At 29.4% G+C, this 15796-nt stretch overlaps 1 protein-coding gene across 2 annotated transcripts in view; it reads right to left on the bottom strand.

Moving 5' to 3' along the window:
• Positions 1-6346: 6346 nt before the first annotated feature.
• The window catches only part of LOC145182463 (KICSTOR complex protein SZT2-like), a 38310-nt gene continuing 28860 nt past the window's right edge, over positions 6347-15796 (bottom strand). The window contains exons 43-59 of one of the 2 annotated variants that reach the window (XM_090084472.1): positions 15449-15606; positions 14807-14986; positions 14325-14405; positions 14077-14220; positions 13891-13915; positions 13746-13819; positions 13437-13541; positions 12847-13001; positions 11005-11062; positions 10842-10928; positions 9222-9299; positions 8700-8913; positions 8159-8584; positions 7464-8050; positions 7076-7212; positions 6767-6896; positions 6347-6580 (exon numbers count right to left, since the gene is read on the bottom strand). In XM_090084472.1, coding sequence (XP_089940598.1) covers positions 6422-6580; positions 6767-6896; positions 7076-7212; positions 7464-8050; positions 8159-8584; positions 8700-8913; positions 9222-9299; positions 10842-10928; positions 11005-11062; positions 12847-13001; positions 13437-13541; positions 13746-13819; positions 13891-13915; positions 14077-14220; positions 14325-14405; positions 14807-14986; positions 15449-15606 — 2798 coding nt within the window. In that variant the 3' untranslated portion in view covers positions 6347-6421. Of the gene's footprint in view, positions 6581-6766; positions 6897-7075; positions 7213-7463; positions 8088-8158; positions 8585-8699; positions 8914-9221; positions 9300-10841; positions 10929-11004; positions 11063-12846; positions 13002-13436; positions 13542-13745; positions 13820-13890; positions 13916-14076; positions 14221-14324; positions 14406-14806; positions 14987-15448; positions 15607-15796 lie in introns of those variants that run through there. The other variant, XM_090084473.1, reaches the window with a different exon arrangement.

The raw sequence follows: 15796 nt of genomic DNA, 5'->3' as shown, positions 1-15796 counted from the left end.
ACGCTAAACCTCCTACAGTCTTTTTCACTATGAACACTGAAAAAAAATCTGTCTCGCGAAATATCTTTCAGCTTTAAAAAAACAATCAAATAGATTTTATGCCTAAATATTCTTTCCAGAACTTGTGGTAAATATTGAACTTGTGGTAAAAATTGACTTAAAAAAGTAAAAAGAAGTAGCTTACGGTCCTGAAAGGAGGCAAAAAATTATTGGTAAAATAGTTTTTTTTTCAGCAATTTAACCAAAAGAAAAAAAGAACTTATGCATTTAATAAAGGTCTGCTATGTTAACAAAATCAAGGTAAATCAAGGCATAATCAAGATATTATTATGCTCTAAGACTCATTAGACCTCCAAACACTTACACTCCATACAAAACTTTATCAACAAGTTGCAGAAGTCTTGGTATTACAAGCGACATTCACGATGAAGAGTTCTCTTGAAAAAACTATTTTTATTTCCACCACAAAACTCTATGGGGACCACAGAGCATGTGTCTTTAGGAAATATAAGAATTGAAATTGCATCATAATTTACACAAAATTGCATAATTAATTTGCATGAAATTGATCAAATAACCCAATATTTAAATTGCTAATTTCATGTTAAAAAATTTTATGTTCTTAAAATGAAATAAAAGTTTTTTAACGAGGGGGATTTGAATGCGTTGTATACTTTGTTTGTAGAAAAGACAGTTGTTGATGTCAATAAAATTCTAATGTTTGGATTCTTCGAGAGTTTAAAACCAACTGTAAAAAATGCACGTTAAAACAATAGACCACTTATACGCAATAAACGAGTTTTACAACTTTAATAAACCAAGGCAGCAGTGGTTTTTCTTCTATGTGGTCTAAAACTTCAAGAACCTACTCTCGATCATCCATTTTTTTACGCTTTCAATTGGAGTTTAGCTTCGATGAATTTTGTTCACATTTTTTTCTCTATTTTGTTTAAAAAAAGCTAGAATAATAGAGTTGGACATGCAGAAAACGAACAGGTTTTTAGTTTTATTTACTGAAGTGAGAAAGAATTCAAAAGAATTCTTTTTGAACTCACAATTTAATTCAAGTTTGATGGTATGGCTTTGGTTCTTAAGTTTGAGTTTATTTAGCGGATTTTTAACTGAACGATGACTAACATTAAAGCGAGTCTCGCGGTCGACGTACTCATCTAAAGTTAAAATTATATAAGATCTCATTAAACCGCAAGACGTCAATCATGATTACTTGGGTCCAAGCCTAAATTATTATATGTAAAAGTCTTTTCTGCTTCGTAACTTTCAGACATCGTCACGTTCAGACATAAGATCACTGTATCTCAAATATTGAAAATTAAAATGGAGAAAAAACTTTTTTTATTCGCGTTAATAGTAGTCAGTCAAGTTGGCGCTATACCTGCAAGGAAGTGTCATCACAAATGTGGTTACCTGTTTTGGCATGCAGTCGGAACATGTTTACCTTCTGGCCAATGTAGATGTTGGTGGGGATGGACTGGTCCAAATGCAATGTATATAGAGAGCGGTCCTTACAAAACCTTAATCCTTGCAGATTATTGTACCGTACCTTGCCATTTTACCCGCGATTATCGAAATCCAAGTTGTGTTGATATAAAGGAAACGAATACCGAAGAAAACATTTCCACCGTTGAGCCTGGTACAACAAGCGAACCCATAACATCTACAACTAATGATAAGTCTACCAGTGTTGACCTTTCGACTACAACTACAGAACTTCCACAGTCAACGATTAGCACGATAAGTTCAATTTCAAATACTGAATCAAGTACCATAACCTCAGAATCAGTCACCTCCCCTATTGAACAATCAACGTCAATAACAAATACGGAGTCAACCACAGTCGCAACTGGAAATATAGCGACGAGTTCCGAATCAGCAACAACTACATTAACTATTAGTGAATCGACGGAATCCTCAACAGAAGCCGTATCAACGTCGTCAAACCAACCTTCGCCATCAACAAGTCCAACTGAAACAAGTTCTGAAACCTTGATAACTACTTCAGGACCATCTACATCGAGTGTCGAACAATCTACGGTGAGCTCTACAAATACAAACACGGAACCAATTACAACCCCTGAATTATCAACAACTGCTGAACCTACAACAGTGGTAACAAGTGAAACAATGATACCTAAAACAGAAGAGCGCAGTACTGAAGTATCGACTTCAGTTACTACGACAAGTGTCGAATCCTCAACGACAATTTCGGAAACTACAACTGCTTCAGAACCTGAACTTTCAACATCTGCCCATCTTGAATCCTCTAATTATCCTTGAGTGTCAATAATCGTGAAAACTTCGCCTCCTACAAACAGCAAATTGTGATTTTGAAAAGTTTCAAATATTTCTTTCGTACAACTAACATTTTTTATAATTCTTTTTCAATAAAATCTTAAACTCTGTAAAATAAACTTTTACATGTAAATTATTATGAATAAAGTTCTTAACACGTTAAAGTTTTCTGATTTCTCTTTTTGATGAAAAATTTTCAAAATACTTTGACAAATTAAGCGATGATCTTCATGCAAGAATTAAGTTGTTTTGAAGGATTTGGATTTAAACTAAGTTTAAACCGATTCATTCAAAAGAGCTCTATTTTTAAAGGTACGTCATCTTAGCGTTTTTTTTTTTTCTTTAACTTTTAAAATCAAAAGTAAATTGAAATATCTGCACTTCAGCAAAGCAAAAACGACGTGCGTTTAAGTTGTCAAAAATCTTATCCGAGATCTGATATGTAGCGCACTTTCGAGCCCCCGTTGTAGATTAAGAAAGATCGGTATTTAAAATGAAGAAAATTGGTATCCATTTTTGTTTTTTGACTAACGCTTAGTACTAACTTAGACTCGAAGTTAAATTGAAGCCCTTGCAAAACGCTAATATTCGTTATTTTCTCAACATCCATAAAGTTTTATTTCAAGTAACATAAAAAAAAAAAAATGACATGGTTTTCACGATGGCAACGATTAAGTTTAAAATAGGACGTTGGAAGTGGTGATATAATGAAAACACAGTAAAAAACATTCGAATATAAGAAAGGCCTAAGTATAAAACTGATAAAATATAAATATTTGCTGAAAACTTTTGTATAAAAACTTTGAAGATTAAAAAATATTTTTGACTCTGCGTTGTGATTTTAGATTTTCCCAAGGTATTGGAAAAAGGCATGGATTTAGTTTTCAGATAAAAGTGAAAATTGATAAAATAAAAAAGATGCATTGAGCTTAAAAACTCAGTGCGATCTTTCTGATAAACAGTATTGGATTATCAGGAATTCATCCATATTTTTGTATTATGGATGAATAGATACTTATTCTTTACTTCAGAAATTAAGAATGAAAAGCAGAATTGTTATTCTCAGGGTGAAAACTTTGCCTTGAAAAGGATAACGTTTACTGAGCGGAAAATTTCTGTGATAATACAAGCATAAAGTGTTTGGAAAGTTTCATGGTGTACTCTAGTCAAAGTGTTTGTAAAAAAAACAAAAAAAAAACACTGATACAAATATTGGCAAGATTCATGTTAACGATCTAAGTCTTTTTCTGACAGCCCAATGTATATAACAATCCACTATTAATCAGATCTAAGCCAGTCAATGAAAAGGATTTTAGCTCTGCATTTGCTGATTCAGATTTTTGAAGTATATTTTAAATTTGGAATACAAGATGGAAATTAAAGCATATTTTTCCAAGTCCCCTGCTGAAAAAGCATCAGTAAAAAATAAAAAAAAAGATTATTCAACAGAGGTTTAAAGAGGAGCTAACCCTTATAGTTGATGTGCCTGAACAGGATTTTGTAGTTGATGCCTTAACAGGGTTTTGGCGCTAATGATGGAACACTGTCAGAAGGCCATATGAAATAACAGAGCTAAGTTATTAGTCAAGACAGGTTTCATACAATGGTTTACAATTTTGATTGAATACCAAAGTGCTGCTTACCTGTATACGGGGGTTAGATATGCAAATATAAATAAATCATCGACAAACACTAACTCCGAGGCATCTTAAGTATTTTGCTTTAATCTTGGTGCCTAGGTGGTCCGATTATTTAAGAGTTATTAAAGATTTCTATACAGCAGAGCGATTTGCTTAATGACAATATTTCCTTCTGTAATCTTATGAGTTTCTTCAAGCTTATTTTCTATTTATAGTTATATTTTTATAAACCTTGGAATTAACAAAAAAAAAACAAAAAACAAAAGTTGTTGTTGTGGTGGTTGTGGTTGTAGAAATTCTGGAAATATTGCAAACAATTAATCTTGTGCTGAATTCAAATTTGAAGTCCGTTACGTCACTCACCACTTTTTTTGAAAAATCGTGATTTATCTATTGTGATTTATATATATTTTTTTGAAAAAAATTTTTTCTTCATAATATATTCAATACCTTTAAAGTATTTCGTCACAGTATTCAAACATCAAAAAAAAAGATGATTATAAAACTAAACCTTTGTAATAAAAAGTTTCAATAAGTCTTATTCTTATTGAAACTTTTTATTACAAAGGTTTGGTGTTTGGTTTTTGCTTTCCGTTTATAAGGCAAGCCTGTGGAATCGCATTGTAACATCCAGCATTATTCTGCTAACATTAAATGTCACAATATTGTATCCCAGAGCTTCATATGAGTGAAATAACTGTTGAATGTCATCCAAATAAATGAGAGAACGGCGGTTGCCGACAAATTATTTGCAAATAACTTTTCGAAGATAACCCATGGTCTGTTTAAACCAATAATTACTAAAAGGCTTCGTTATGCCACGTTCCAAAAAAATTGCCCTTCAATTTGGCTTTCAACTAAGAGAGGTTGATGATGTAAATAATAATAGGAATATCTACGTTGCTCAGTGGTCAATCTTCCGTGTATAGCTTTAGCATGATTTGTGCTATTCCATAGGCAAAGGAAGCAAAAATATTTACATTTCTTAACTGTATTTCCGTCAAAATGGCAATAACTTTGAAGTCCCACACAGATAGCAAATTTCTTTTCGCTATAGCAGATATGGAATTTCTTTCTTCTTGACAGAATAAGCGAGAGGCACATGAATATAGATTGCGATTGTGAAGAGAAACAGTCTTCATGCTAGATTGTATGCTTGCAATTGGCTAATCTGAAATGCAAAAGTTACGGCAATTGCTATAGCTTAAACTTCTAAGCCAATAGTAATGCAAAACAGTGTTTAAAAAGTTTTACCACGTGACTTAAACTGTAAAGTATTTAAGTTGTACGCAAAATTGCAGGTATTCATCGGAATGTATAGATTACATAGCATTGTATTAGTATTACTTCAGAACTGAAGGATTTTCTGATGTACTTAGCATGTGCTTGATATATAACACATAGATAATTTTGTTTTTCTCTATATTAACCGCTCAAATGCATCTTCGGGAAAACGCAAAATGCCAATGTGTCACTGAATAATAAAATCTTGATGAAATGCTCCAGAAATTTTTCTTTTACAGCGGCTTAAGTTAAGTGTGAACAGTGCTATCCTTCAATTCAACAAGGGTTAGCTTGGAATTGTCAAAGTGTTTGAATAGCTTGGAATCGAGGAAGGTGAAAAATTCGATACGAGCTATGGGTTGTAGGCACACGATGCCAAATTTGAAAGTAAAATGACTTTTGGTCAAGAGTTAGGAGCTGACTGCAAACTTCTTAAAATTGACTTAGAAGTACTTTGTGTGAAAATCTTCAGTAGCGCAAAAGGTTTAAGAGCAACTTTTGTTTATTTAATTGTAGATAAATCTTGTTTGCTGATTTTAACATATCAATTGACGATCCAAATATTCCCATAAGAGCTTTATCGGATTTAAGTCAGGAGTTTGCTATAGCCATTTGGACTTTTACTTAAACGCTATACCAAAATCAAAACTAGAGAATTTCTAAGTCAATAGAATTCTTACTCTCAAGACAAATGCAAATCTCTATTTACATCAATCAATTTTTATCTCTCTATTTTATCTTCTATTAGGTCGTCATTAATTTTATTCATATTACTTCTTTAGTGTCGACGAAATTTTTTTGGCGTAAATAGTCAATCGTAAAAATGTTCTATGATATTGGCAAAAATATCCAAACGTATTATTACAAAATTCTAATTCGTAGCAACAAATACACATCTAAACTCTCTCTAAATCCTTTTATTATTATATTTAAAAATATATATATATATAAAATAAGTTCGTTAAACAAACAAAAAACGTAAAATTTTAGATTTTTTAGAAGGATTCATAGAAGACTTCAATGTAATAATAAAAACACTAACAATAATAATGATAATAATAAAAAATAACAATAAAAATAATAATTATTATTTTTATTATTATTACAAAAATAAAAAAGAATTAAAAGAGATGAAAAGTTTACAAAAAGTTTTTATAACTTAAATTTTGCAAGGAATCCTCGATGAATCAACTGCAGAATATCGTTTGAAACAGGTTGCTAAGAACACAAGTAATGACGCTTTCGATGTGTGAGCGAGAATTTTTTTCAAGCTCTGGTAAATTTTCTTCCAAGAGGTTCTCTAGTGGCGTAAAGCGAGGCTTTAAACGGTACACCGCTGATAAATCCTATATACAAAACAAATACAAAAATAATCACACGTTCCTTATAAAAGATTTTTAGATGATTTTCATGACAAAGCTTTGTAATGGTAAAGAAAAAAAAGAAAAAAAACAATTTTGATAGAAAAGCTTGAAGAACGTAACTAAATGTAAACAAAAATTTCTACAGATCGCTGATCACACTTTCCCTACCATATTTCCATCCTTAACATCTATCAAAACAAACATATCTAGATTCTCTGGGTTTAAGATGCAAATAAATACGTGGTCATCCCGAGAAACAAACTTTCGACATAGCGCATCATACTTCGTTGCAATTAACCTAAAGAATAACGACAACACATAAGAAAGAAAATATTAATTTGGAAAAACAAAATGCCATTATCTACGTTGTTACATCAATAATATGACGACATTACCTAGATTGCTCAATAATGGCATCATTACCTACTTTTTTCAATAACACGACAAAAAATAGACCTTAAAATACACCAAAGTCACCTTAATAGATGCAATAAAACCCCAGATTTGTTGAGAGAGACTGAATTCAACGTGTCAAACAATCTCTTATCAATCAAGCGAATATGGTAAAGTGACACCAATTCAAGCAATCTTGCAACTTCATCGTATCCTACATCCTAAGAACGAAAACCGTTCTTCAAAATTGTTAATTTAAAAAATGGTCTAAGAATAGTAAACGAAAATTATGAGGCTGAACATAACTTAAAGTAACGTCTTATAAACTGACGACATTTGGCGATTAAAAACGATTTTACATCAAACGAGTACAAAAAAAAAAATTGCATCGTTGGTAATTTTTGAAACTTTTGAGAATTTAAAAAACGAAACTTTTCAGATTAAAAAGAAATAAAAAATCAATAAAACTTACAATGTAGGTATCGCAAACATCGTGGAACAAATTTTCATTTCTCCATTGAGATATTATTTTAAAATAAGCGTGGACTCCTGAATCATCTGCATTAATTTTTTTCTTATTTTTTCTCTGCATAAATTCTTCATCAAGTGTTTTTTCATTGGCAAGAATTTCATACCAACACAAGTCCCTCCAGCAATTACAAAGCGCTTCGTCAAACTTTTCGTTCAACTTATCAAAAACCCGACTTAGTTCCTGTTGAACAAATTTACTTTCATTTCTTAGGAATGTTTCTAATGTCGATGAAGTAATTTTAGTGAACGATTCTGGAATAGAAATATCAGAGTCGGTTGAATCTGAATGGCGACTGTCGAGAGAGATATTTGACAGCGAGGAGCGAGCAGACGTCTGGAAAAACGGTTTTCCACCCATTGAACTTAACGTTGAATCTGAAAAATGCATAGCCAATAACTGCTCCCTATCGCAATCCGATAAATTCTGCGACCACGCTGGAGTATACTTCAGACTCTCAGTACTATGCATCTGGTTTAACACTCCCTCGTTAGTTGCTTCAGTGCAAAACCGAACACGGTTTCGTTTTACTGACATTAAAAAATCAAAACAAAACGTTTTTCCATGCTAAAAATAATACATCAAGTCAATTTTTCTTTTTTTTTTGAAATAGAAGAAGTTATAAAAAAAACTATTACCACATTCAACATTTTCATGAAACACTGCCGAATCCATTCCAGAGTTAGCTTTATGCCTTCCTCTTAAAGCAGAACTAATACTTGTTAATAAGTGAGGCCGAGGATAGAACTCTTTTTTGTTTGCGAGTATAAGGTGGAACGGAATACTGAGCGTATCGCTTTTACTGCTGACGCTAAAATGGACAGCAACAAATCCATCAAAATCGGTGGTATCGCGTCTTGTTCTCCAGCCCTCTGAAAACTGTACAGGTTGTTTTTCTGTTGTGTACGTGTAAAATAATAAATAATCACTTGGATCGAAACCTTCTGAAGACTTGACGCAACTCATTTCCAGTTTTGAAAACGCGAAATTAGTAGCCTTTGTAATGAAGTATCTATACACTGTACTTGAGTTCAAGCCAGATGTGCAACGCGTGTTTAGTATTCCTTTTTTTTTAAAAAAAAAACACAAACTCATATAAAACTTTTAATGCTTAATATTTTTATTAGTATTATTTGAGAATTTTTTGTAACAAAAGCAAATTTTTGAAAAATATGCAACCGTTCGAAAGAAGAAGTCTTGAAAAACGCGGAGGTTTTGGATACTGCTGTAATATTCTTTCCATGAGTTTATGAATACGATAAAACTTTGGAAATACCGACGGTCGACCTGACAAATGAAGTTGGCACATGCGTATATGAAAATCATAGGAGAAGGACTGCAAATGGGTGAGATCCTTGAACTCATAACAGTTTCTGTAAAAGTTACATGCGTCCTAAATCAATAAGTAACTCATACAAAATTGAATCATTCGTCAAACAATCATTGGCTAAACAATCGTTAATCTAAAAACTTCATCATGTTTTTTGAATACTACAATCCGCAAAAAATAGAATTGTTAAACGAGTATTTATATGAGCAGCGTGATGGGTTCGCTTCATGCATAGCCATGAAGGAATTTGGTAAAATAAAATGATAAAACAAAAAGACTCCATATTTTATTCTTCTGGTTGTACGTCATTTGTTTTAAGAGCAATTTTAAAAAGCATTTACGAATAAGTAAGACAAACAAACAAAAAGAACCTTTGGGCTGACATATTGCTTTATATCTTTTAGAAATACAGAGGAAAATGCCAATAAACTGTAGCACAATTGATTTCCCTAAAAACAATATAAATAGTATTCTGGTTTAAAAAATAGAACAAGTAACATAAAATGATAAGAATTTTTTAATGAACTTTCAAATTATTTTAAGAATTGTTTATTTAGGGCAACCAAAAGCATGAAACTATTTTTTCCTGTAACATTTTTAATAAGATTTTTGTCTGTTACATTAAAAAAGATGCATTTTAGAGATCTACTGGTTGCAGCATATTTTTGAATACTTTGCCCTTAGGTGCTTATTTTTATATTTTCCTAGCATACTAAAAAAAAAACTAATAACTATCTATTTAATTTGATAATTTTATCATATGTTAAGACTTTTTTAACAAATTTTAAAAATAATTCATTCTTCTCCTTTTAACTTTTAGGAAAAAAGCTCATGATTTTTACTTTTTTTAATTTGTGTGAACATTTTTCAAATGTACAGTATTATAACAATATAATTACTGTAGCAATATACATTTATTAGTAAAAATAACAATATTCAATATTAATTAAAACTAAAAAATTGTATAAATTTAAATCAATTAAACACCAATGAATTGCTGTTTGAATATTTAAGTAGCAACTTAAAAATATTAAAGTGTAGCTAAATGTGTTTTTTAGAAATGCCAAAAGTAAATTTTTCTCAACCAAATTGAGGTAACTTGTGACATAATATCCAGATTTTAGAACTAACAATAAAATTTTGTTTTTGCAAACGGTGCAATAAATCTGTTCAAAAGAGAAAAAAATTTACTGTCAAAACCTTTTAAAAAACTGCTAATGATAACATTATTTTAAAAAACTGGTAACAATAAAATTATTTGCAGATTAACGAGACTACTAATGAGACTGTACTAATGATGCGGCATGAAGATATGTAGCAATTATTAATATAGAAGTATTAGATCCTAACAAAGAGCTTGCAAAGCAAATTATCGAGCACTGCACAACTTGACAAGACTAACCATAGCACTACAAAGTTTGAGTCAAATTAAAGCCTGAACTTGTGCAGGCTTTAAGTTGACTCAAATTTTGCTGTTTACTTCAGAATCTCTATATATGGTAAAAGCACTATGAGCAATAAAATATTTAACCCAAAAATGCTGCTACTATATTACTACTATATTACTATTGAAATCTTCTTCTGCATTTAACTTGTATTTTTCATGGTTTACACAAACTATGCAAGCAAATAAAAAAGCATTTATAATGTTGATTGTAAATATTTACACAGTGGGGAATTTGGCTAGCACCCATTAACTACTATGCAAGCAACTTTTGGGAAATAAAACAAGTGCTTTCTGTGTCAGTAGAATTATGAGATAGAAAATGTATAAATGGAGTTTGAGTTACTTTGTGATGCATTGGCAAAAATAATAGTTGAATTAAATCCTTTTATATTAGTTTTTAACAGATTTAAAAAACATATTGTTATATTTAAGTGTGTAAAATAAGTTTTTAAGCATACTCTTGAAATGGTTTTTTAAGAGTATATTTTTAGTTGCCCAACTTATGCTAATATATTGTTGGTAAATAAATTAACAAAAGTTGAACCTCCAAGAACACCTCCATAACCATTATTCCTCCTGCTGATGTTTTCTGTAAGTTATAGCTGGTAGGTCTCTCTTCCACTAAAGACACCTATAAAAATTCAGTCAAAATGAGTTTTTTTCATAAAAAATTTTAAATTGAGATAAAATAATAGCTCAAAACTCACATCTTTCCCAGAGGATTTTGGATTGTGAACTGTAACGTTTGGTTTCGCTTTCTGTGAACTTTAGAAAAGAAAAAAAACTTTCTATGATTTAACACTTTAAAGAAACAAAAAGTACAAACAAGAAATACAACTTCAAAACTAAATATGGTTTTTTTAGTTTAAATTACTCTATTAACTCCATTTAATTTCATGATACTTAAATTTTTTTTAGCCAAACGATGAACTTGAACTGAAAAAAGCTTGACCTATTTATCTGATAATCTATGAGCAACATTAAAAATTAAAATGTCAGTCTTTCATAACATGAGGCATTGGCACATATTTTGAAACTTCATTTTGAGATAAGAATGGGAGTTTCATTTACATTTTACCCTAACAGAATTTAAAGTATTCAGAATTTAAAGTATTTAAAATTTAACTTAAAATTCTATTTCTCCATTTGATGTTTAATTTACACAAAAAATGTTAAAAAGTTACTATTATTTTTATCTGATTTTATTCAAACATTAGCTGAAAAGGTACAGCAACAACATTGGATAATTCTTTTGATACAGATAGTGGTGCACCCAACTTTTATACTTAGTTGATAAAAACGAAAAACTATACCATATGAATGAGAAATGCAACCAAGGATGAACAAGTTTCTTTCTTAAAGAAATAATATTTTTGGGTTTACTTAGTATAATGTTTGGTCTTTAAAATACAATTACTGCTTTACAACTATAAAATGCAGCTTTATAATTGCAACTATGATATGTAAGTAAGATTTAAAAAGACTAATTAAAAGTTTCCATATTGAAAGTTGTAGAAATGAATTGCATCAAAACACAACTAATCCAATGACACACACATAAGGATAGAAGTCTGCATAAATTTACTAACTTTGCAAGTTCTTTTTATTAGGTTGCTAGATCAAGAATTTAACAAAATAAAACATCTATTATGACAAATGAAATTCAGCAATGGATTCCCTTTTATAGCTCTAGTAGTATTACTACTAACATCATCAAAATATTTGAATTAAGCTAAATTCTTATGAATAAATTATCAACATATTCCAAATAAGCTAAATTCTTATGAATAAGAGTTAAGCTTTATTCAAGAAGTTGTCTGGAAAAAATCTTTAATCTATGGTTGGCTGAGTGGATTTATTAGGGCTTACTATCTGTTTTCTGAGCAATTAGCTTTTCTTTACACATAACTGAGAATAAGTTGGTGTGTCGCTTTTCATTTGAAGAATTTTATATGCTAATATAAGTCGTAAGTCAACCAAATTAATAGAAATATATAAGTCGATACATTGTGTGTATCTGCTATTTAATACAAATGGGTTTAATTTGATTTTTAGATTTGCAGCTGATCTTGGTTATTAATATTTTAACTGGCATTAAGTTGGTTTAATGTTAATTAAATTAAAATAAAATTCATGAATATTTTGTAAATAATGTAAATAATAAAGAAAAGATGTTTAATGGATCTTACTTTTAAAGATCATATTGAATCAGGATAAATTTTGAGACAATATTTTGTGTGTTTTTATTTATATTTCTTGTTAATAAATCATGTTTTACACCCTATATAAAAATACAAATTTTTCTACAAAATAATTAAAAAGAACCTATTAGAAAATACTTTTACATTCAAATTTTTTTGTTAGATTTGTCATATTTAGATTTTTTATTAAATTTATAAATTCGCCACCATGATTTGTGATGAAACTCTGGGGAATTAGGGGGGGGGGGGGGGGGAAACAAGTAAAGCTACTATTAAATATCAACAACAGCCACAACCACAATAACTTGTATTAAGCAGCAAAACTATGAATAGAAATATAGTACTTACTTTTTATTCAAAACTTGGATCAAGCAAAGTCCAAGTGTTTGTAAATATTGTATATATTGTTGAACAAGAGTCCATTTAAGCTCTTCATACCAATCTTTCTGAACATTTGAAGTATTTGAAGTATTTGAAATATTCTCAGATTCCAGATTCTTATTCTAGAAAATAGAAAGTTGATAAGCAAGTTCATAAATGATAACAAAAAGTAATTACAAATTATTAAAAAAAGATATAGCAAAACTTGGAATCGGAATTCATTCTATTGTTTAACAAATCAACTTTTAATTAAACACTGCACAAGGAATAAATATGGAATAAATTTGGAATAAATATGGAATAAATAGCTACATATTTATGCATTCATAGCAGTGTAAAATTTAATTTTCAGAGTTGCAATTGTAAGATGATAATGAAAACATAATATCTCATTTTTTTATGTTAAATAAAAAATTAATAGCTACTACTGCGTTTTCCTTATGGCAAAAAGGTATCCTCAATTATTATAACTTAAACGCCAAACTGATAAAACATTTAGCTTATATGAAGTATTTTTCCAAATGTCTTATAATCTTATTTTAACTTTTCAATATTACCTCAGATTCATTTTCTTTTTTATCTTCCTCAATATCAAAAAGCAATGATGCATTACAATAATGTAATAATCGACTATATTTTTTCAAAGTCTGAAGTCTGTCTTCCTGAAAGAATAAAAACCTGAATTTAAAACAAATTGATCTGGATCTTTAAACCTTTTTAAAAAAAATTATGTAAAAATTTAAAAAAAGTTCAAAAAATTATAAACCCAATTTTAAACTGAAATTACTCATATTTTATGACCTTCAAACTAAAAAGGTGAAAAAATGATCAAAAAAAATACAATAGCCATTAAAAAAAACTCATACAGCTATAGGTACATGAGCCCCCTCTTGTTTCCAAGAGTTATAAATCTCCTTCAAAACAACTTGCTGATGACCAACTAAACACATAAAATACAAACACTAAATTTCAAACAACTCAATCAATCAAACCTAAAAGATTTTTACTTACGATTTTCTTTTTTCTTTTTAACATCCTAAAAATAAATAACACTTAACTGCTAAAATAAAATAAACAATATTACATTGTTTCAAAATTAAAAAAAAAACGTATTTATAGAAAAAGTTATTAGAAACTAGTTGCAAATACTGTATTAAAAGTTTAGTCAAATTTAAAACCAAAAGATAAACCAGATACCAAGTACTGTAAAGCTTGTCTTTTGACTAAATCTTTTTTATAAAAATAATCTGAAAAATGAAGTCTTTGAGTAGGATAGACATCACGAAAGACATTATCAAAATCTAGACGTTTTAGATCTGGAGGGTCAGTTCGTTTAGATACCTGCATTAAAATAAAACATAATTTTTAATGAATCTCACTGAACAACAAAATATTTACAATATTAACAAGAATACAAACTGAGAGCAAAACATTTCTAAAAAAACCTCTCTTGGAAGTGGAGCTACATCTCTCATTAGAGGTATTATGTAAGATTTGTCTGAAGATCTGGAAAAAGCAAGCACATCCTAAGAGTAATAAGAAAAAATTTAAAAGTATATTTTTCAAGAACTATAATTTTTTTATTGACCTGCTCTGATTATTAATTAAAAAGCAAAAAATGCCAAAAACTTTTAACAGCCATTCACAAGCTTACAATTCAACTGTTTTCCTGATATAAATTTTTTCTTTAACGGAAAACAAAAAACACAAAAAAAAAATTTTCCCAGCATTTAATGCTTGTAAATTATGAATAAATAATGTAAATTATTTGTAAATGATGTTTAATATCTATTAAAGCTAAAACTTAAAATAAATATTTTTGGACTTAAATTTTGTCTTTTAAATATTGCAAGGCCATCATTTATTTTAACCAAGACTAATGACCAATAACTTTATAACAAAATGAATGTCAGAAGAAATTACTCACTGGATCTGATTTTCCTGGACAATCCCTTACAAAATGCTTATGATGAAACAAACCAATCTTCTGAATAAACAGGCAGTTGTTAAGATGAGATCTCACATTATTCCAGGCATAGAGTCTCTTTAATTGTTTTTCAAGGGCAGTATTGACTTCATTAGAAAAGTTATATGTGTACAGTGTTATCTAAAATCAATTAAAACTGCTTCAAGAACAATGCAGATGTAGAACATTTTCACAAAAAAACCGTGAACAAAATGTAGCTTAGGTTTTTTACAAAACTAAATAAAAAATATTTTATTGCATTTAAACTTAACAAATCTCTTAATACATCATCATTACATCATCATTCCATTATTATTACATTTTTTTACTGTTTAACATAAGGAAAGTTAAAATAAAAAGTTGCATCAGGCCCTTTCATTACTTTATTAAATATTATCTTGTTATGAACAATAATAGTTAGAGCAATTTTGTGGAATTTCAAATCAAGTTGCAACTCTCATTTATTACAATAATTTTAGTGATAAATGATGATGATAACAACAACAATAACAATAGTAATAAAGATGATGACAATAATAAAGATAATAATAATAAAAACTAAAAAAAAAATGATAACAAAAAAAATAAAATAATCATGTTTACCTTTTTCTCTTCAAAAAATGCCACAAAAAACTTTTGCCTGGGAACAAATGCAGGAGTGATACAAGATGGAGGTTGAGATTCATTCAAATACTTTCGCTCTTGGTTTACACCCGTGTTATTGAAACAAAGCGGTTTAAATTTCTGTTTACACTGGTCTTCTGGAAAAAACAAATTCAAAAGAAAAAATCTTTAACCATTTGGAAGTTTTACATATGACAAAATTTAAATTATACATTTATATACATACCTAAGTTACAAGAACTGATAAGTAATTTTTAGAAAAATTGATAGAGGAAAAAAACATTTTATAAAATAATACTTAAAGTATTAATATTTCTTTAAATTTAT

Source organism: Hydra viridissima, unplaced genomic scaffold (genome assembly GCF_058129835.1).
Source record: "Hydra viridissima isolate aposymbiotic clone 2 unplaced genomic scaffold, HvirCarnegie_v1 scaffold_4, whole genome shotgun sequence".
Taxonomy (NCBI): Eukaryota; Metazoa; Cnidaria; class Hydrozoa; order Anthoathecata; family Hydridae; genus Hydra; species Hydra viridissima.
Note: the sequence above shows the minus strand (reverse complement) of the source record. Positions and strands in the feature narration are given on the sequence as shown.